The sequence below is a fragment of the Thunnus thynnus genome, chromosome 14, assembly GCF_963924715.1.
Source record: "Thunnus thynnus chromosome 14, fThuThy2.1, whole genome shotgun sequence".
Lineage (NCBI taxonomy): Eukaryota > Metazoa > Chordata > Actinopteri > Scombriformes > Scombridae > Thunnus > Thunnus thynnus.
Genome location: NC_089530.1, coordinates 26717485 through 26741293, shown reverse-complemented (window position 1 = coordinate 26741293; position 23809 = coordinate 26717485). Strand labels below are relative to the sequence as shown.

The window sequence follows — 23809 nt, the reverse complement described above, 5'->3', positions numbered from 1 at the left end:
AATTATTTTTCTTATTTAGAGTTTGACTCTAGAGGGCTGTTTCACGTCCATCAGCTGAAGAGGGAAAGTTTCTCTGTACTCACCGCATATCTGAGTTAAAGGCCTACGAGCATGATATGTGACATCGCAGTTTGGATCCACTCATGATCCAATATGCAACTTACACAAACGTGATGTGGAAACCTGAAGCCCCCAGTGCACAAACACTGAGAATGGACTTTACAGTGAAGTAGGAAACATCTTACATCCTGTAGTTAAACCTTTTGAATGAAAATGTTTCCATATTAATAGATTCTGGATTCATCGATGAGGGAGAAGTAGATGTAATTTTAAGAATTTCTAGCAAGGTAAAAAAAAACATATTAAAACCAAAACCAAATTATTATTGAAAGCAGAGTATTTGTAATTGTCCTAAAACAGGCTTGGAACAGATCTTTAAACACTGTGTGATGTAGGTAAACCAGCCCAAATGTACACAGAGCAGAGGTTTCCTCTCCTTGCTGACTCTGATTGGTCCAGATCTGACCTTACTGTGCCTTCCTCAGGTGTTTACCTGTGTTGAGTGCTTCTAATCCAGTTCATAAAGGATTTCTATGCTGTAAACGCTCTTGCGGACAAAGGATGAATTCTAGTGAAGTTATTTTGTTCATATTGATTTTAGGTATGGAAGCTATTCCATCTGGTTCTACTTGAAAAATCTGTATTGAAGGAATGCTACCACTGTAAGTTTTGTCTTCCCCTTCTGGCAGCGACAGTAACTACAAAAACACTGTCGATATGTGGCTAACTTGAATGGGGATAAAACTATTCAATTGTGCACCTCTTCTAGACTTTTGAAATGTGATCAGACCGAATGGATCAAATTCTGTTACGGAGAAGAGTCATTTCGCGGGTTTTGTGACACTCAAAAAATGTATCTGCTGATTTACAGATGTCTCTTTCACACTGTAAATTTATGGGAAAAAATCTTTTTGGGCCCAATAGCATCACGTGATGTTGTAATTACACAGTTTGGCCACTATGTCAAATTAGCTTCAAAGCCCAACGCTATTTCTGGGGGCTTGATTCATCCGGCCAGCACAGGAATGTCACCACAGACACCAGATTTAAAATCTCCAGTATACTATGAAATACAGAGAGATTTATCTGGTAGTGACAGGCTTAATCAGCATTATGTGAAGTCATTTGGTAAGGGCTTGAATGTAACGGACGTTCATTTATATATAAAAGTCCTGCGCTCCACCTCTGCACATTGATAATCAGTTATTAAACTCCACTATGTCCCTTTATTAGTTCCTTGGTTTGTGCTTCCATCTTGTGGTTTCTGTGGGAACAACAACATAAACTGAAACAAATTTGAAAATAATTACATCATTTGTTCACAGGTCATCTCTGCAGATTCTAGAGTGAAAGGGTGAAAGGGTGAGAAAGTTTTACCTCTGTCAAGATGAAACAGTCTGATACATCATCATACCCAGAGGAAGTGAAGGATAAAAGCAACAGAACAAGACCTTCTTCAGCAGACACATAATACTGAAGGTGAAGGATCTCGGTTAAATGAGATGACTGCATGCTATCAGTCACTCCTCCAGGCAGGTTGGCTACACTTCAAAAAGTATCATCAGATCAAGTTATTTGGTGTTATTTGGAATATTAAAAATATATATGTATATATGTGCACAAAAGTGATTTAACATAGTTGCACTTGTTTCCACACCAGTGTCAATTCCTTGTTTTGTTCCCCAAAAACTGAATATAGTCAAAACAATAGAGAACAATGTACATGGCTATAAATAGATATTAAAAATAACATCAAGTGAATTCATTTAACCAATTTGGCAAATTATTACTTTTAACTGAAGAGAAATAAGATGCTGAACCTCATCATTGCTAACCAAATTACATGTCAAATGGTTATTTTTTTGCAGTGGAGCATCAGCCCCTGCAGCTACAGGTTAGTTCATGTGGTCTGCAGCCTCTATAGGCCCACAACCGATCAGAAAGTTCACCAAAATCCAGTAATTTACAGATGAGTCGTTGCTCTGTGCAGTCTGCAGGTACAGCAGATTGTGTGACTTTAGTATAAAGAGTCTCACAGCGCATCCCTCCATCCCTCCACCCCCACACCCCCCTTCTGTCTCTCTCTCTCTCTCTCTCTCTCGCTGTCTCTCTCGCAGCGACCCAGCCGGCTGCCCGGTCCGCTCTCCTCCCTGCTGCCATGGCCGCGGAGGCTGCCAGTCGGGATGATGCGTCCCCCGGACTCGCAGACTGCACCGAGATGGAGGAGCGGGTAAAATGCTGTTTAGTATAATACAGGGTGTTTTCTTTGCGAGAATAAAACGTTCAGGATTGAGCCGGTGCCTGACAGCGGGCCTTTTCCTGCAGGAAGGCTGCAGCAAACCCGAGATGAAGGGAAACTCTGCAGGATGCAGCCGCAACGATTTTTGCTTCTTTTTTTTTACTTTCGGTATAATATACAGCTAGATTTTTTAGGCGAAAAGAGGAGGGAGGGAGGATGAGCCTTATCGTTTTAACATCATAGAGAGAGGGAGAGAGGGAGGGAGGAAGAGAGGCAGCGCCGTGCACGTTTGAACGCGCACCGCGCCGCTGCTGCTGCTGCTGCTGCTGCGCTCTCATTGACGCGCTGATGTGAAGGGAGAAGTGAAAGTGCAGCAGCTGGTCGATGGATGTAGGCTACCGAGGCTCAGCTTATAAATAGCCCCGACAGTAGCCAGCAATTCTTTAGCAGTTTCTGCTCGGAAAGCGTCAACACTCGCCGCGTTTGCTGCTGATTCCCGAGATATTTGAGCGCGCCTGTCAAGCCTATTTTCTTCCACTTGGCGGTGACGCAAGTTGGCATTAACTTGGCAGGCAAGGTAGGAATTCTTCCTGATTACCAGAGCAGAGCATGAGTATGAATGAAAAGGGAAGCTTTGTTGTGCAGATTGAGATCATCATCAGAGGAAAGTGTCCACCCAGAAGAGGCACAACGTGCTGTTTTCTCTATAGGCCTGTTCATCAATAAGATAATGGTTAGATGAGAGGGGCTGCAACTATAGCCACACTTTTGGGGATTTTCTATCAGTTCTATTTTTGGATTAATCTATCAAGCACTTAAAATGTCAAAACTAGATCCCAAAGTGGCGTTTTCAGCTGTGTTCATTCAGAATGAAAACCACAAAATACCAACATATTAATTTTATAATGACATGAAACAATGATAAGCAAATTAATCTTACAACTTGTGAAGCTGTAAGCATCAAATATTTAGTGTTCCCTTTACAAATGGCTACAAAAACTCACTGACTTGACATTTTAAAAAAAAATGAAAATGATCAATACTATAGACTTTGGAGTAAAGCCACCTGTTATATAGGCTGTGGAGAAGGGTGTGTGTGTAGTTGGGTGGGTATTCTTCTGAGGAAATACATCCAGTCTCCACCAGCGTGCACTGAACCTGTTCTTCCACTTTGCATTTATGCACTGAGATGATCGTGTCAGCTGATATTCACATGCTCTTTAGTTGTTGTCCTCAGCTTGTAGACACACTCATCAGTCACTCTTCATCCTCTCCACTTCTACCTTTTGTCTTCATCTTCTCGGGGTGAGTTTTTTCTCAAAATGCTCATTTCTTCTCCATCAGCTTGATTCCTGTCAGTGTGTTTTCCTCTAGATAAGGAAACTCTTCCTTTTTCAAGCGTTATCTCAAATGTCACCGATGGATCTTAACTGGGTTTAAAATCAGCTTGTCGTCTGGAATGATCACAACCACCAGCAACCTCCAGCTAATTCATACAGAATGAGGCTGAGATCTGTTTTTAGTGATAATATTGTATATTTTGCAGATGTAGGCTATAGTGCCAAAGGTGAGACCAACCAAATGCGTCAGATTATGCAATGCAGTCTCCCTAATCTCCTCGCTGGAAAATGAGAGATGCTGGATTTAAGGAGGGAGTTAGTTGGAGACTGGGGGAAACCCGTGAAAGAAGGCTGTTATTAGAGATTACTGGGCAAAGAATCGTTTTATGACCCAAATACTTTGTCTGCTGAAGCTTGACAAGATGCAGAGAAAACAGCGGGAATATCAAAGCACGAGAGGACTTTTTTCTGACATGTTGTTGTGCCAGAAGTGGCATTCATCTCAGACTTTTGAGTTGAGGGCAAACTAGTTTCTCCCTCCACTTGCATTCTTGAAAAAAAAGAAAGAAAGACTAATCTGGTTGCCTCCCCCAGTGGTTTGGTGACTGGCTTACATAGAAGAATGGTTTGCATTTTTCTTTTCAGCTGCTTGCAGTAAAGCCTTGTTAAAGCACCACTCCTAGTGATGGAGCTACAAATGTCGGCTCTGCAAAGGAAGAAAATCTGAAGTTTGTAGTTTTATTTATTGTTTCCCCAGAAAGATTTAGTTCTTACCCTCCCTCTGATACTGCCTGAACACACCTTACATTTGAATTTTGAACACTAAATGTGATATATGTTAGTGTGTGGGAATATAACGATTCACAAAATTCATGGTTCAGTTAGACTGTTTGATATGTTTCAGTACAACAGAAATAAGTGCCTTAATGTGCCTCACATTACCATTTATGATAACATCAGGGCTGCATCTAATGATTATTTTCACTATGAAATAACCTGACGATCATTTTATCTATAAAATATCAGAAAATATGTCTTAGAGATCATAGTGACGTCTTCAAATGTCTTGTTTTATTTCATCAAGAGTCCAGAATCTTAAGATATTCAGTTTATTATCATGTACGACACAAAAAGTTTAAAATCCTCACATTCAAGAAGCTGAAATCAGGAAACGTTTTTAGCGTTTTCCTTAAAAAATGCTTAAAACTCTTATCTGATGACCAAAATAGTTGCAAATTAATTTTCTGTCAATCAGCTAATCTATTAATCAACGAATCGTTGCAGCTCTAGAAAACATTCAGTTTAATATTTAGGATTTTGTGATTTACTTAACTCGATTATGGTCGTTTATCAGCAGTATAACATCATTAAAAAGCAGTGTAACAGTATAAGTAACCCATTCAGATAAACATGACAATAGCAGAAGAATCTCAACTCAAGCACTTTATTGACAGATTTTAAACAAAATGTGTCTGGATTTGTTTAAAAACAGTGTTCAGTTGAGAGCCTTGTATTGAAAGAGCCACATATTTGTCTAAGAGGCTGTTTAACTGAGGATTTTAAGCTTTTCACAGTTAATTGGAAGTGTTGTAGGTTTTTCCTATGTGGGATTGCAGAATATTTGAGGAAGGCGCAGTAGGTTTTACAAATGGCTTAATGTCTGGGAGAAACAGGTGCCAAATTTGTGGCATTGTTGAGGGAGAGAGAGTGAAAAAGAAAGAGGAAGACGAGACAATTTTGGCCCTATTTTAGTTGTGAATTTATTACAATCAAACCACTTCAGTGACAGAAACAAACTGCAGCAACATTTTTAAAAAATGCCTATAAAGTTCACTGTAAAACCTCATCACAATCAAAACACTTTTAACAGCTCACAGCAGGTCTGTATGAGCATATTATGATTGAAATTGCCAAACATACACAGTATTAATCCAGTGTCAAAGGATAGACACTGGATTAATTCCTCATGTAAAACCTTCCTTCTTAGAGGAAGAGTGTATAGTTTAACCTCTGAAATATATTCATCCGTTCTTGCTCTCTAATGTCTACAGTTTTAAATAGTCCACCATCAGACTTTAAAAGCAGCTCAACAGACAGAAGAAGCTGCTGAAGAAGAGCTTATCCCAAAATGAAGGAAAAATACTATTTATAGGCTCAAGATTTATCATAAGCCCTCATAAAGTATGTGCATATGACGCTTACAGTAAATAGTGGAGAACAACTGCAACATCTGAAATCTGAAAATAATCAGTATATGTCTGCAGAAACACAGTCTTCTGTTCAACAAAGTATCATCTCTCTTCCAGCTGACGGAGGGGACCATGACGGCTGATTTGGAGGCTCCTCTGCCTGCTGGACAGGAGGACTTCGCGATCCGGTGTCAAGATGTGTGCCGGTCGTACGGCAAACTGAAGGTCCTCAGCAACCTCAACCTGACTGTGCCGCAGGGACACATGTGAGTGGAGTCAAATCTGTCGCCGTGGCTGTGATTTCAGGCTGTTTTACTTGATTTATAAAGCATCTGTCTCTTTATCAACTTGTCAAAACTAAACCCAGCTTCAAATGGGAGTTTAAGTTTGTCTGTACATGTGCTTGATATCTTATTTAACTTTAACCAGTCAGATCAGGTTAACATTCGGCCGTGCAATAGGGAACTGGAGAGAACAGAGACGAAAGATGAAGAAACAACAATTAGAGCAGGAAAAAGAATCTGTCTTTATTGGGAAACACTGTAAGATATTTTAAAAACTTTACCTCCTGTCGCACTATAAGGTCCTGTTCACACCTGGCATTTAATTGCGTCTTGGGTGATCTGATCACAAGTGGACATCTCTAAGTACAGGAGTGAATGCAGCCAAGACGTATTGAGGACACATTGAAATCTGATCGCTCAGACCACATTCAGATGTACTCTTGGCCGCATATGGCCACATTCTTTAAACAGTGTGAATGTGAATGTGTCCTGGGCCACACTGAAGGATCATCCACTCAACTGACGTCCTGTGCGTAAGAGGAAGTACATATTAAATCACGCGCCAACGGTGTCATATTAAAGTTTGAAACAACAACAAGCAAAATAGATTCTTGTGGATGGAGTAGCCTACACATGAAACACATGATGTTCATTTTGGGACAAAGAGTTTTGATTTTGTCCATACGCCAACGTCTTTGCAAACTTCTTCTTCTTTTAATTTCTGGCAGACTAGGCACAGGAAGTACATTGCTGCCTCCCGCCGGTTAAAAACAATAACGCATTTGGTCTTTGCAAATAGAAATGATGTATGTGTCTTTATTTGCATGTAGAACAGGGAAGTGAGATCCGATCACAAGTGGTCACTTGGGACAGATGCGGAGACGCACTCTAATGTCAGAACTGACGTACATGTGGTCGGAGGCACAAGCAACCTACTCGTCCTTCTCCTCCCAGTCAGTAGATGTTTTCTCAACATGCAAATAAGGCATTCTTGGGTGAGGTGTCCAGGACCTGGCTGACAAGTCTACTCACCCTTTTCCTTTGTCATGTATCTGCTGACTGATCAGTTGCCGAAATCTCAATTTCCTGAAAGACAGTCAGGTTTATCATCGGTAAATCCACTTTGTTTGACTCCTGAAAGCCGAAACCGGAAGATTGTGTCACCCAAACACAGTGAGAGTTACAGAGAGACAGTTGAAGACATCCAGAATGGTGTTAAAGATGTTAATGTATTCTGTGGTTAAAGGTATTCTGTAGTCCAGCTCTAAGTGCCTTTCCCTGCATGTGAGATTCATGCTGTTCTCACACATACCTGCATTTTTTAGGTGACACATGAGATGAGGAAGATTGGGGAAAAACAGAAACCTTCAGACAGAAATTGTTTATACTGGTGTAACAGTCCTGAACTGTGCACATGTGCACAGAAAAGGGAAGTGAGAGTCTGTCAAAGATAAAGCGCTTCTCATATTTTTCACAGGATGGAAATGTGTGTGAAGTGTGAAATGACAAAGGTGATATAGTGTTACGCCTGGAATGCACTCAGAGAAACTGTATCAGTATGGTGCATGTGATCTGTTTGGTTTTTCTTTTTGTTTAATACAAAATAATTCTTCAATGCAGTCATTTCTGAGAATCAGCTTAAAGAAGAATAATATTTAAAGAAAAGACAAAAAAAGTCTCTGGCAATGTGCATTTTATTCTTCAATTTTGTAGTTTGAAATACGCAAAGTAATTCTAAAACCTCAAATTTGTAGTTTTTATATGTCTGTTTGTGTAATCATGAGGTTTCGAAGTGTTGATAGGCGCATATGTAAACCTTGGTCAGAGCCAGGCTAGCTGGTTCCACCTGCTTCCAGTCTTTATGCTAAGCTAAGCTAACCGTCTCCCACCTCCAGCTCTGTACTTAACACACAGACAGGAGAGTGGCATCAATCCTCTCATTTCACTCTTAGCAAGAAAGCGGATAATATGTCAAACTATTCCTTTAAAGACATTTTAAAAACTTTGGAAGTCAGTGACTGATATCAAAATAGAGGCTAAACTAAAAAAAGATAATGACAGCACCTTCACCCAACATCAAACACCTGAAATACTTTGAATCCTGAACAACAGATGATGATGAATGACAGCTTTGTTTTGTTGCCACTGTAACAAGTGAAAAGTGGCGCGATTTTGGCCAAGATGGCATCTTAACCTCCACACAACCAAACCCAAACTTGATGAATAACCCCACAAATGCACTGATATCAAATATATAAAATCCCTCTGCAACAAAACACTGATATCTTTACCAGGGAACACAAGGCAGGTATGAAAACATCTACTACTTCTCCGATATTGACAGCCACAGAAACTAGCAACATGGCTCATGTAGTTGACGTGCTAGCTGAGTTGAAGTTGTTTCGCTCAGACTTTGGGTCAAAGTTGGACGACAGTGATAATCGTCTGTCTGACATGGCGAACTCTATCGTGGCGATTAAAGGCAAATTGTCAGACATAGAACGAGATGTTTCTATAAATACAAGATGTGTCAGAGAAGCAGAAACACACATAACAACAGCAGAAGAACAGCTCCAGCACGTTCAAACCACATTAACCGAGGCCGAGAACTTGAAGAACGGGGGCAGAAGAAAGAATCTCGTCTACGTGAGGGAGCCGAAGGAAATAAAACACCCTTCGACTGTAAATGACATGCTGCCGTCACGGCTCGGCTTGAACTCTGATAAAACCTTCAACCTGGAACGAGTTCATCACACAGCTAAACCAAACCAGAGCAGAGCGATTCTTCTTCACTCTCCAAAGTACCAGGAGAAGGAGTCCGTCTACTGTGAAACAAGACAGCGAAGCATCATTCATGATGGAGTCAAGAGAGGGTATAGATTCTGCCTTTTATTGTAATATTTATTTTATTATTTCATTTTTATCTTTTTTAATTTACTAAATTATTATTATTATTATTATTATTATTATTTTCCTATTGCATTTATTTTATTCTATTTGTTTTATTTGAAACATTTGTGTGACTTGTGAAATGTCTGTGATTGTGTGTTTCTTTTGGTATTAACATTGAAATCTCAATAAAAACATTGTTAAAAAAAACATTGGTAAGGAGTTAACGGGTCAAGCGGCCTGATTTGAGATTGTATAATTATTTCTGTTTCTTGAGTTCTGGGTAAAAATATAAAACTGATTTTTATGAATGTAGCTCAACCTGGTTCACTCTGAATGTCTGCTGTGACAGTTGTTTACACAATCTAATTGTAGGTCCCTTTAAAGGACTGGTATGCAACTCTGACACAACACCTGCATATAATACAGACATCTGGTTATCTTCAGATGCTTACATAAACATGATCCACCGTATGTTCTCTGTTGAAAATACTGTTGAAGGGCAATCTGAGTTCCTTCCCTGCCTGACTGTGTGTGTATATGAGCTGCAGTTTCTCTAACATGGTGCACTAGTTCCCATTCACTCATATAGTGACAGAAGAGGCTATTTAGAGCTGCACCGGCGCCTTTGTGTGCCAGAGGGAAGTCCGCTATCACAGCATCATCGCCACAATATTTACGTACTGTTTTCTATGAAAGTGAAACCTCATGGACAGATGATAAACAAACACACCATTACGTTTGCAAGATGAATAATTTAACAGAGATCCTTCATGTTTTATCATTCTGATTCTGTGTTGCAGTTACGGCCTTTTGGGCCCCAGCGGATGTGGGAAGACCACGCTGCTGAAATGCATTGTGGGAACTCTGAAAATCTCAAAGGGTCACATCACCGTGTTGGGGAAGCCACCTGCATTTCCCGGTCATGATGTCCCAGGGAAGAAGGTCGGATACATGCCGCAGGTGAGAAACACATATCACGTTAATTTCTCCTGTTTAAAGGTGTGTTTGTATTAGTGTGTAATACATGTGCACAAACCGTGTTTCATACATGCTTGTTAAATGTATAAATGTATCCTTTGCTATATAGTCATAGGCTGAATCGGTGCACTCAAAGGTGCTTAAATATTATCCATAAATTTAGAGCTGCAACAATTAGTCGATTAATCGATTAGTTGATCGAAAGAAAAAGAATCTGTAACTATTTTGTTTAAGTCATTTTTCAAGCAAAAATTGGTTCCAGATCCATAAATGTGAGAATTTGATGCTTTTCCTGGTCTTAAAGTAGAGTCAATTGAATATTTTTGGGTTTTGGACTGTTGGTCTGAAAAAACAACACAAAAGATCAAAAGATTAATGGATAATCGCTCTACACAAATTTATTCAAGGCTTTTTGACCAAAAGGTCATTTTATTTCTCTAAATGGACTTCCTCTTGTCCTTTTTCTGAGCTGTATGTTCAGTCAGAAAGCTTTCTATCTACATTTTGGTTGCTAATCTGATCTTAAATTCAATTCAGGTTTAAGTAGAGTTGAAAAGAATTTAGATAATCTTTAAATTGCTTTTTTTAAAGAGTGTAGATTCCCTGTGAAATTCTTTGCAGTACTCTGTTTGCATTAAGCCCAATTTCTTTGTCTCACAGTTCCACATTTCTTTCTTAAGTATGCAGGTTTTCTAAAGAAAATTCTGTCCTCACATTACCATCAGAGAGCTGCTCATTACAGCCGTAACTATTGGATTAGGTGCTCTGCTCAGGGCCGTCTTTAATTTTGCCTCTGGTTAAGTCAGTGACCTGTACCTGAGTGTGTCTCATCACTGTCAGAGTGGATACCCGATGAGACTGATAACACACATGGCATGCGTCCCCTGTGTGAAACCCTGAGCATCACATTCGTCCCTGTAGGAAGCGATCTGTGACCCGGTGAAGATGAAATGCGACACCTCACATGTTCCCAGGGTGCGACTGTTGTGTCGCTGCGGTGAACTTGGCTCGTGTGTGTGTCGAGATGCATGACTTGTAACTTGGACTCGAACAGAGAGGCTAGCAATACATAATATATCCTAGTTATTTATTGATACAATGAAATGTGCATATGAGTCATCATTTGATCCATTAATCCTTTAAGGTTAAATATTTTCCGAGGAAATCTGGACTGTAATCCTTTCAGGAACGACGGTATGAAGTCAAAGGTCTTTGCGTACGTGCTCAGCAGTTCACATGCAGATCTGTAGTATTGTGTTGTGAATTACATTATGAATTCAGTGGTTATTAGACACTATTAGATATTTCATAAATCAATTTATCAACAAAGGAACAATGGGAAAGGTGTCATGAGACTACGGTTGTGTATTTTTTGTTACAGACTGAAGTGTGTCTGTAGCACTGAGTATTGAAAACAGTCAAGAAAGCAAAGATGTGTATATTTTTACTCCATTTCGGTAAAGTTTTACGTACAGCTGTTTGTGTGTGGGAAGTTCGGCTTTTTCTCTGTAATGAAAGAAAGTGTATTGTTGAGAAACACATGTTTATATTCCTCAAAGTAAGGTGTTGGAAAAAGTATTGTAGTATTTGTTTTGGTATCGGTTCCAAAACTCAGGTATCTTGTTGGAACAATTATGGAAAAATTTCAAATTATACCAAACGTACATGAGACATAATTTCCTTATGAAGAAGAGAAGTGCAGAAAAGGAGGGTTTGTAACTTATACGATGCTTCTCTCATCAGTTAGTAGTATATTTGTTGGAATAAGGTGAGGTACATGATGGTGACCCTTGTGGGGATGAAAAAGCTGCAGTATTCATGCCGTACCTGTCTTCACTGATACATTTAAGGTTTTGACTCCTCTCTAAAGAATAAAACATGGTTGCATTTATGTTGCACAGGAGCTGGCGCTGTACAACGAGTTCACCATCAGCGACTCGCTGACCTTCTTCGGACGAATCCACGGCCTGACGTCGAAGGAAACGCAGGCGCGCATGGACTTCCTCATTGACTTCCTGGATCTACCTCAGAAGCACAGCCTGGTCCGAAATCTCAGGTACAACCACGTTATAGGTGACCTTACAGACAGGATGGAGTGAGAATGCAGTGATTTAGAACTGAGCTTCTCCAGAAAGGTTCGTTTTTAGAGAACGTAACTATGCAGAGCTGAATGTGGGTCTGTTTTATTGTGCATCATAACACTGAATTTACACCAGTGGACCACTTACCTACAGGTCCATCATTTTCTACAAATTTCTGCAGGTGAACTTTGGACAACATTCGATCAACAGGCATTTGGGCATCAACAATGTTAGATTTTTTAGATTAGGACAGATAACGAGATAATCAAAAAACATTTTGTCTTGTTTACATTTTTTTTGCAGTAGGCAGGTTTAGTCAGTTGTGAAATAGAGACAGCGCCAGACTGTAATAAATACAGCGTGTCCTTAAATACAGCTGGTTCATGAAATGAGGTAAAAGTGTTTTTAACAGTCTGATGCCTGTGGACTTTGACACTTCTGTTCCCTGTGTTAATGTGAGCATACAAAGACAAACACAGACATAATCACTCTCTCCTCCTCCACACGTCTTAAATCCAGTGCCTATAAAACAATAAAACTAGCAAAGATCAAATAAAGAGAGAGCATCTAATTTATTGTAATATCAGCTTTTTGCTGGATATTCTCAACAAACTATCACTGTTATGTCAGCATGTGTTTCTGTAGCCATCAAGGCAAATGTCCATTGAGTCCTTAAATTGGACATATCATGCTTTTTGTGATTTTCTGTTATTTTTATACTGTTATAATGTCGGATGTCTGCTTTAAATATGGTTCCAAAACTTTAGGTGAACATGTGTAAAAATGCTCCCTGCAAGTCAAAAGCCAGGGCTTCAGCCTGCTCTGAATGCTTTGTTTGTAATGTTACCTCTACTTCCTACTTGTGATGATGTCAGATTGTTCACACGTGCCCAGAAACGGCCATTCTTTCCATAGTCTTTGTTCTGATTGGTTAGCTCCTGGAAGCCGCGTCTTGGACAACTTCCACCGGCCCCGGAGGCTACATAAACAAACTGTAGTAGTAGGATTTCACTTCTTTTTCTAAGTTTTTACTCAAAATGGAAAATCTCAAATATAATAGATAAATAAGGAGCTTTTTGAACTGTAAATCATGCAAAGATGTTCCAGTGGAGCCCCCGAATAACAATAAAGACCTGGAAATGTGCACGATACGTCCCCTTTTAAAGTTTAGGAAACATCATTTAAAGTTGCCAGTATATTGCATGATGTTAACTTGTGCACCAGCAAGTAGAGAACTTGATGTAAGCAAGCAAGGATCTCAGTTTCCTGTGAGACCTGGACTTTCACTCTACATTCAGCCTGCTTGTATCACCATCAAACTGTAAGTGTGAGCTTTAACCAGCAGCCTGATTGGCAGCTCAGTTTGTAATTGGTAACATGTTTACTCACCCATCCCACAAATGATTTTTATCTGCGGAGCCTTGTTCAACTTCATTGTTCCAACTTCCTGCTGCTGAGATTTCTGACAGCTTGTTTTTTGTTTTTTTTTTTGTTGTTTTTTTTAAGAAAAAACTTTCCACTCAGCTGAACCTCCACTATCAGCTGCTCACTTTTTCATCATTTCCACAAAGGAAGATAGAAAGACTGAAAAGCCTTGTTCTCAAGCCATAAAAGGAAACGGTGGCAATATGAATTAAAAATAGTGTGCTTGGAATTTCACCAAATATTTTTTTTGGATCCCTGTTACATTCATTAAGTTATTTTTAAAAATCTGACTCTGTTCTTTAGGCCAAGTACAGACTACTGCAAGAAACAAGAGGAAACTAACAATGCACCGACTTACATCAGTAAAAGTGGTAGATTACTTAACGACCCCTTTATATTCTGCAGTTATTGGAGGAAGAGTGATCAGCATCTCTTGTTGCGGCTCTTGATTCACATCCCTGATTCGTCACAAAGACCCTTCTGTTCTCAAAGAGGCCCCTCAAACCAGCTTCATTAGCAGTTCATGTAATATTTATGTCTTCTGTGGTGTAACAGCCTGTCATGTTACTGAGCAACAATGCTTACTGGCAGTTTTACAGTGGATTTAGTGTATAAAGTCATTTTGTTTAACAGTCTGTTGTGTTAATAATCTTGCAACAGGCTTCTCATCTTCTCCTCACTTGCTCTGCTGCAGGATTAAGTGACACATATTGTTCACTATACATGACATGAAAAATATTCCTGGTATGAGTAAACACACCATGTGGCACATGTGCTCATTGTGTGTTTCTGCTTCATATCATCTTGTCTCTTTTGTGATCACAACACTTAGGATCAATCTGCTTATTTGTGATACATAAAAAAGGAAAATGTTTTTCAAATACTAGCAATAAAATTAGGTCAAATTGTCAAAATGCCCCCCCCCGTCCCCAAAGTCTCTTGCTCAGGTCTTGTTGTTTTCCTCTGTGTTGTCAGGCAGGTTTGTCCTGCAGGTTTTGTCTGCTACTTTTGGTTCCCATCGCCTCCCTCCGGAGTGAGCGGCATGCATGTGAGAGGCGAGGTGGATTATCAGTTACGAAAGAATTAGAAGTGTGGGAGATTCACCTTTGACACCCTTTGACTCCTATTGTTTTCTCACTGGTTTTCTTTGTTTCTGTGTGTGTGTGTGTATGTGTGTGTGTGTGTGTGTGTGTGTGTGTGTGTTACAGTGGGGGTCAGAAGCGCAGGGTGTCTCTCGGAGCGGCTCTTCTTCAGAATCCAGAGCTGCTCATTCTGGACGAACCAACAGTAGGAGTCGACCCTGTGCTCAGGGCAAAGTATGTAAATACACACACACACACACACACCCATAATTGTTTCCTCTGGTATCACATAGCTTGTCTATAAGATCTCTTCCCATTGTGGCTGTTTTCCAACTTATGCAAGTCTTGAAAAGTACAGCCTTGTTGTTTACTTATAAACATTTGTCATTCTACACATCCCTTAAAGATCCACTGTGGGACATTCTTGTAAACACATTGAGTGTTACTCACCAAAATGCACTGGAGTTATCCTCTAACGTTGCTCTCAACAACATGCTGAATACATTTCCTTCCTCATGAAACATTTTCAGAGCTGATTTTTAAGTATTTAAATCCTACATTGATTATGTTCATGCTTACTATCTTAAAGTCATCTTCTTCCCTGCCTTTGCTGGCATATTTCTACATTTTTTCAGCCACCTGTAGAGTCAATCATTTAAATAGTGTGGAACTGTATTGTGCATGTGTGTCCGCATCTGCTCATATCACTACTGGAGGTCAGACTTGACCGGGTACCTTTAATAAAAACATAAGAAGCTGAAGGAAGACATTGGATTTACATTTTACATGAATATATTTGCTCAGTAGTTATTGGGTTATCCTGGCAACGTCAAATATCAAAATATTTTTAAATTAATACCCTTATTTATTAATATGGAAAAATCAAGGGTATTAGCATTGAGGATCCCTAATGAATTTTTCCTATTTTTCATTTTCATGGCATTTTTGACTCACATTTTGACCTACAGTGTAGAGAGTGACAGAAAGCTTAGAGAGAGAGAGAGAGAGAAGGATGACATATGACTGATATTATAGTTGTGGTAGTGAAGCAGGCACACATTTAATTTCATTTTATTGAGCAAGAATGATTGAATAAGTTCAGAAAATTGCATCACTAAACTGTACTGTACCCTTTAACGCCAGGAAAATACAAAACTTAAGCTGTATCATGATAATTCAATAACCAAAACCCCAGACAAAATATTTCATATCACTATATTGTCATTATATCAATATATTACCTGGCTGTACAAACTATAGGAATCAAGATAATTTTCCTGCCAAATTCAGTTAGATTTAGTTTATTTTCCAGATATTGTTAGCTAGTTTGAGTTGAGTTGTAGGTGGTGAAAATGGTCATTTATTCCACTCCAGCTTCAGTGTTACAGCTGTGTAACTGAGAAAAGGTTTTTAAGGATAGAAGTACAAACATTCATGTCTACGTTCTACTGCAGAGCTGCAACAATCAGATAAAAATTAGTCAAAAATTATGAAAAGTCACTGCTTTTCTTGGTCTTCAGTTATAATATATAATTAGTAGTATAGTAAATTTAGTATTTTTGGATCTTAGACTTTTTGTCAGTCACCACCTTGTGTGTTAAGATGTTGTGTTGCTGTTTTCATTAATAGATTAATCAAGAAAAAAAACAGCAGATTAACCAACAATGAAAATAATTGTTAGTTGCAGCCTTATTCTATTTTTTACCAGAGAGGTCAAGTCAGGAACACTTTTAGGAAAGCATGCTGCTCTCCGTCGGTGTTATGCACCACATCTCATTGTGTAATAGCACCACAAAGCCTCATCAGATCAGACGGCTGGCAGGCAAAACTGCTGCTGGCAAAGCCGTAAGCTTTTTCAGACGTTAAGAAAACTCTATTAGTGAGCGGGTCAAGTCTTATGTCATTTGTTTGGTTTCTTCGGTACCCTTTCTAGGATTTGGCAGCATCTGGTGGAGATTGTGAAGACGGGGAAAGTCTCCGTCATCATCACCACGCACTACATAGAGGAGGCCAGGCAAGCCAATGTGGTGAGATAACACACACAGAACCCACAAGCATGTTCATAAACGCACGAGGGAAATTATGCATAAATATGCACATGCATGCTCACGAACATTCAGGAGTACAGCGGCAAAATCAATAGAACAAAGCACCTCGTCCACATTAGTCTTTATGTTTCGCCCCCTCATAGAAAAAACAACGAGTCCATTGAGAAGGTCAGTTCTGTGTCAACATGTGAGATGAAGTTTACTGTTTATTGGCTTTGACAGGAAGGACAAAAGCTCAATTTGAGGGAAGAACAACTTCCTATGGAGTTTGTGCGGAAGCTCTCTGGTGTGTTTACTTTCCATCTCACTGGATACAAATCACATTTGTGGTCACTAGTTCACTTAATTGGTTACTAGTTTTATACTCAATTATTTTGGTTCATGATTCAGTTCAAAGGAAAAGCCTGTTGATCCCAAATAAATCCCATAAAAAAAACAACACAGCTTGATACATCTTATTCCTCTGTGCCACAAACCTCCATAATCATTCAAAATCTATTAAAAACACTTCATTGAGCCACATTGTTGCACTGGATGACATGTTCTTGCATTAAGATGAACACTGTACAGTACAGTAGTTCATTTTGAGTCAATCCAACACACACTGTCCTGCTCCCCTGAAAACTCACTAGACTAGAGCACTAAATGTGTTAAATTAATCCCCTGCTGAGAATAGTCCTTAAAAAATGTTATGTATACTTCTGCTTTCATAAATCTAAATATGTATTTGTGATCTGTTTTTAAATATATCCTCAGTAGCAACAAATGTGCTTTGGGCTGAATGCCACAGACAGAGTAGGGAAGTCTGAAAGTATTGAAAGACAGACTTACACATTGTTTGTTTAAGTCTTGTTAAGGGATTTACTTACAGTAAGAAAAATACATAATACAGCTGGCCTTATCCTCTAAGCACAGTGTGTAAATGGATATGATTTGAGGACAATGGTAATTATGTTTTGATGTCATTTGCACATATAAATAATGTGTAAATCATATTATACTCAGAAAAGCAGAAAAGTGAATCGCTAGAAAACTAATTACCAAAAGAAGTTTATTAGCTAAGATTACACGCATCTTGTCATCTGATCCTGGTGTGATGCATTAAATGACCCGCTTGGACATCGGACCTTTGCAGGCAGTGAATAAGATCTGTTCAGACTGTTAGCATACTGTGAACCCCACCCTGCTGGCATACAAATACAGACTAGTGTGAAGAAACAGACGGAGAGAAAACAGGAAGTAAGGCAGACACACATTTAAAAATAGAGTCATCAGAGAGGCTTTATAATCATTGTTGGGTTTTATTTGTGCACATACAGTCATAGATTTAAGTCAAAATTATATCAAAAAACTCAGATTTATAATAAATGATCACCCAGGAGAACAGCAGGGCCTCACACACAGTACGAGTCACTACACACAGCTCACCCTTCATACAGCACAGTAAGCCTATAGCACCACATATTCATAGTACATTTAATAATCACCCGTCGCTGCCAGTCAAACTAATGCTTGGCTCAGCATAAATCCAGATATTCCATGAGTTCAGTCATTGTTTCAACAGTAATCTTCTTTCTGTATGAAGTCTTTAAAGCTGAATGCTTTACAGTTGTAAATTTGTGCTGCAGATTAGGCGACAAGAAGGCACATTTTTCTCTTTTTTGTTTAAAGGTATAGTTCATCATTTGGGGAGTTAGATGAAAAGATCGATACCAGGAAGAAGGGGGAGAAACAGCTAGAACAATTTATTTAAAGTAAAACCATATAACTTTTTAAAGGAGAAAAAAATACATATTCATAAGCAATAAAACACACCTTTGCTCACTTTTATACACTAAGGGGTTTTGCATCCTTGGCCTTATTTGGTCTACTGTGACCATTAGCTTATGGCAGCTAATGTTGAGCAAACTTTAGATGTTGTCATTCAACTGACTTACTTAGTCAGCTTCCTGACCTAACGACTCTTTTCTTCTGTTATATACTGCTATATTGATCCCATAATTGGTTAACTCTCATTAATTGTGGCCACAGTAGCAGCTATTCAGCAAAAGTTACATAGTGTTGCTTTAATACTATGAGGCCTTTAGTTTCTGTGCTTTTGTAAGGAATGTAAGTAAACACACAAAGATGAAACAGAGTTGTGCGGTTTTCAGAGGCTAAAATGTCACTTCTCTTTTCTTGTACAATAACCTCTCACCTCTCATGTTACTGAGTAAGCATGTTTTAGTAAAGGGAACATGGCTGCTTGTTTTGTGAGAAGTGCTGAAGTAGTGCTATTTATTCTGTAGCTGAACAAACAGCTGCCTCTAAACCCCTTCACTGTGTGTATCTACTGTATGTATGCGGTTGGTCTGTTAATGTGTGTGTATGAGAGTCATAGTGATACATTTTAAACTGGCCTTTTTATAAACTGGGGATAAATACCTGCAGATGGAAAATGTATTTTTTTATAAATTAACATTTTAGAGTTTCATACATCACTTTAATCAGTCTGTTCTCTGCTTTCAGTGAAGGATTTATTGTCTCATGATGGTTTAAATGTTGTTTAAGAGGCTTTTTCACTGCGCTCAGAGTCTGGGGGAATTAAACGAAATGTTTGTAATATCTTTGTCTTGGTCTGATTTTAAGATATATTGGCATGTAACACGCCCTAACGTTCATGCATTCCAGAAAGTCTTATGGGCAGGTGCGTCGGATCATAAACTCTTTGACTGTGATAACACCAAAAAGTGCAAATCCTGTACACTGTCGATCACTTGTTCTCACTTTATTAACAATGTTTCGGACCAAAAACATATTTAATAAAGTGATCGACAGTGTGCAGGATTTTTTTTTGGTGCTTTCAAAGACATATTGGCATAAAATATTGGCAGTGACAGTGACTTCAGGTGGAAAATAGTATCTGTTCTGCCATGTCAGCAGGTCACAGAGCCTCAATTAATCAACTTGTCAGTGCAAGTATTTGTGTGTGTGTGTGTGTGCTGTCATATTCAAACCGAAACTCTTGCCTGTGGCACCGCATAACTCAAGCTTTTTCTGAGGCTGCACAAAACGAGGTCCAAGTTCATTTCGGCCTCTCGCTAATGCAACTACATGTAAACAGAGACACTGAAACTCTCCACTAGAACCTGTCTGACCACTCAGCTCGCTCAGCCATGTCTCCGTTCAGGGTTAAATGATAGGTGGGTGGACGAAGATCACGCTGACTGAGAGAGAATGAGGTAGATTTGCTGATTTATTTCTATTTGTGTCTGTTAAACCTTGACAGAACTATGTCACACAGTGCAGCAATGCATCACTCCACTGCCAAGGAATGAGCTTTGAAAGGGTCGTGTCAACATGCTCCATTGTTGTTTCATCAGTGTTACTCCGTCTAGTAGAATAGGTCAACTTTGATCACATAGCAACTGCAAATTTTGTTTATAGCCTGTTTGACCCACTAAAGACACACACACACACACACACACACACACACACAGACCTACAAAACAAAATCCTACTTTTATAACAGAAGCTTATGAAAACCTGCCCTGATGTGATAAAATACAACTCATTCTCCAACGAGGTTATCACAAATAGTAAGACATATTCACAATAATTAATATTCTGGGATTCTACTTATTTATCTTATACTAGTCCTTTATGCAGGCCCTCAGTTCAGGCCCCCAGTTCTGATTGGTTAGCTTCAGGAAGCTTCGTCTCCAGCAGACTTCCAGCAGCTCTTGGTGGCCACGTAAACAAACAACAGTAGTAGGATTTCACTTCCTGTTCTTGCTCTTTACTCAAAATGGAAACTTCTCAAATACATTTGTACATGTTCGACCCTGAATGCAATCCAAAATATGAGAGAGGACAACGCACACGACCCATAGAGCAACCTTATTTACAAAGGCTACAGAACAGACGGCTGTTTGTGGGCACATGTGAACAATCTGACATCAATTTGATGGGGAAGTGGAGGCAAACAGGGCAGGCTGAAGCCCTGACTTTTGACTTGCAGGGAGCATTTTTACATATGTTCACCTCTTGTTTTGGAACTTTGACCATGTTTAATAATAGAAATCAGACATTATAACATTATAATATCAGACATTATATCAGAAAATCACAAAAAGCATAATATGTCCTCTTTAATAAATATAAAATAATGCTCGCTGTAATAGGTGTGAAAAGTATTTGTTCCATGACAAAATCTTTTTAGCGCACAAGAACTGATGAGTTTTGCATCTCTAGTCATAAATACAGCCAAACATGATGGCTGAACAAAGTTAAGACTGACAGAACAACAACAACAGAAAATCAAAAATGTCAAACGTTCTTTTTCACAAAGAAATTTATTTTTGTGATCTTGGAGGAAAAATGCTCCTCAAACATTTAAGTTATTTCTTTATCAATTATTATAATTTTTACCAATTACCAATTAACCATAGAGAGGCAAAACTGTGGGCATATTTTTGAACATTTTGGGCCTCTTTTCTTTCATATTTAGAAAATGTTCAGCTCCAAATGTGGAGGGGATGTTGAACTGAGTGTTGCTGGACTATTCAGGAACTTTTGGCCAGATGTTGTGTTTCTAAACAGTTGGATTGACAGATGTTCTCTGTAAAGTGCGGAACGGAAACACCACAGTTGCCGATAAGAGGAGAATATCACTTATTAATAACACTTTTATCAAACAGATCTTCTCTCTACATTGACTCAACACTCCTGTCCTTTTTTTAGGTCGGTCTCATGCGGAACGGCCGCTTGCTGGCTGAAGGTCCTCCAGACGCCGTCATGAAGCAGCACAGTGCAACAGTGAGTACTTTTTAAAGCCCACATGGGCTCTGTGGACACCCACAGGTGCTGGTAGGCAGAGAAGGGAGTTTCTCTTAGGCAAGTTACTTTGAGAGCAGTTCAGTGTTGTTTATTGAGTTTCACAGTCATTAAAATCTGAAATAAACATAAAAGAAAAGAAAAGAAACAAGGCATCAAGGCAAGTTAAGGAAGATTAAAAACGCCAAAAGAAAAACAAATGAAACGATGAAATAAAGTGAAATACAACACAAAATGTTACATTTATTTCCTTTTTATGGAAGCATTTACTGTCATAATTAAATGAAAAATATTTTAAAAGGACAGTTATTTAACTTTGTCTTTTACATCTGAATGATTTGTTTTTTTATTGTGACATGAAATTTCCTACCACATTAAAATCAAATCACAACACAGAAAACAAAGTGAAGAGGTGCATTACATTGCAGTGTAGACCAACAGAGGGCAGCGAAGACATAAGAGATACTAAGTTACAAAACACTGTCATTAGTTTTCATGAGGAGGTGCTGAGGAGCTTATGGAGAAAAGGAATACAAAGAACATACAAATAGCAATTTATAATGTATTTTACCTGGTTTTTATTTAGGCATTTTACAACTTCAGTAAGTAGTGATGCAACTTTTCAAACTGTAAATTGTTGCCACATTAATGTAATTTTGAAAATGAGATGCATAATCTATAAAAAGTTCTTTCAAAACCCAATCAAGAGATACTGCGCTTAACAAACTGATTTCTTCTTCTGATGCAACTTCAATTGTGAGAGAAAAAAAATATACAGGTTAGATTAAACGAACAAGCAACTTTAATATGTCTCATTGAAAATAAAACAGAAAAAAATCATTTATGCAGTGATATTTTCTGCTTTGTGAAGACAAAGTGAAGCCTTAATGGGGAAAATAATATTGTACACTTATCGTCTGGTCCCTCTTTACATCTATGCATCTATTATCTATTGCAGACCTTGGAGCACGCCTTCCTGCAGCTGTGTGAGACGTCAGACCAGATTGGCTCTAAACAGGGGTCCAGTCCGCAGGGAGCGTTGGAGAACAGCCAATCATTCGAGAGCGGGCGCGATGAGAGTCGGCCGATTCTGGGAAGCGGAGCAGGAACTACAGAAGAATTCCCCAAATATTCAGGTGCTGATTTGAAACATGTAAAACACATCTTATTCCGGTTTAGTTTCACAATCCCAGATGTAAATATTACCTGATATTATTTTTGCAGATGTTAATACTCAGTTTACAATCTGCCTGTTTTTGCAGGGTGATAAATATTAATAGTGTGGTGGAAAATATGTAAATATCGATATATAAAATACTTTTGGGTTGCTGTTTGTGTGTAACATCACCTTTTAAAGTGTATCTTTATTGTGTGTATGACGGTACAGCGGACTGGAAGGTGCGAGCCAGACATTTGCTGCCGAAGTGGAGAAACATCGCCGCCCTGATGATCAAAACCATGGTGCGGATGAAGAGAATGCCGGGGTACGTCAAAGTTAACACTATATAATAGTAGTAATATGTAGTAATTAATAGTAGAAGTTATGATTGACATTCTGTTGCGGCGTTTGTGACTGTTACCGTCTCCTCTGTGCTCGCAGCTCGTTGTGTTTCCAGTTCTTGCTGCCCGTCATCCAGATCTCTCTGATCTGTTTGTGTGTCGGAGGAGACCCAAAGGGGATCGAGGTTGCCGTGGTGAACAACGAAACCTCCCCCTCCGCTTATAGCTACTCGCTGCTCTCCTTCTTGGACAACACCAGTGTGCACCAGGTATTTATTTGGCCTTTGGATGCATTGATATTAATACTCTTGTATGTGTCACAACAAAAGAGGAACCGTTAGTTTCTGTGGTTGTTCACTTGTTTTTTCTCTTTCTATTCATCGGAAACATATCCTGCAGATCTTTTGATTAATTCAGATTTATTTTGCTTATTGATTGATTATGTTTATTAATTCTTGCATGACAGATAGTTACTTTATTATTCAGTCAGCTTGCACGGACGTGTGTGTGTTTTGTGGCTTAATGAGTTAGAAAATTTGTCACAGAGCTCGGAGCGACTGTTAGTTTGTGAAATTGTTCAGTTTAGAAAGGAAGTAACACATTTCTCTACCAGTTCCTACATTTAGTTTGACTTTCAACAAATTTGTTTCACTTCTGTTCACGGCAGAGCAAACATCAAGTCTTACATTTTCTAGGAAACTAATGAAAGTTTGTTTTTCTGTGTTTGACACAGACACACAAGCTTTCAATTTATGTAAATGTTTAATAACAAGCATCAGAAGCTTTGGACGTGTTTTACTGGATTCAGATGTGTAGCATTATGTTGCTGAAGCAAAATATAATCAGTGAGCATTCAATTGATTTAAAGAAGTTAAA

The 23809-nt window shown here is 38.9% G+C and overlaps 1 protein-coding gene across 3 annotated transcripts in view; it reads left to right on the top strand.

The window, feature by feature from the left end:
* The first annotated feature begins 2156 nt into the window (after positions 1-2156).
* Positions 2157-23809, top strand: part of abch1 (ATP-binding cassette, sub-family H, member 1) — a 39723-nt gene continuing 18070 nt past the window's right edge. Inside the window, exons 1-10 of one of the 3 annotated variants that reach the window (XM_067610740.1) lie at positions 2157-2290; positions 5946-6094; positions 9805-9964; positions 11884-12038; positions 14697-14804; positions 16504-16597; positions 21341-21415; positions 22392-22569; positions 22821-22917; positions 23034-23202. In XM_067610740.1, the coding sequence (XP_067466841.1) occupies positions 2219-2290; positions 5946-6094; positions 9805-9964; positions 11884-12038; positions 14697-14804; positions 16504-16597; positions 21341-21415; positions 22392-22569; positions 22821-22917; positions 23034-23202 (1257 nt within the window). In that variant the 5' untranslated portion in view covers positions 2157-2218. The other 2 variants (XM_067610742.1, XM_067610741.1) reach the window with 2 other exon arrangements.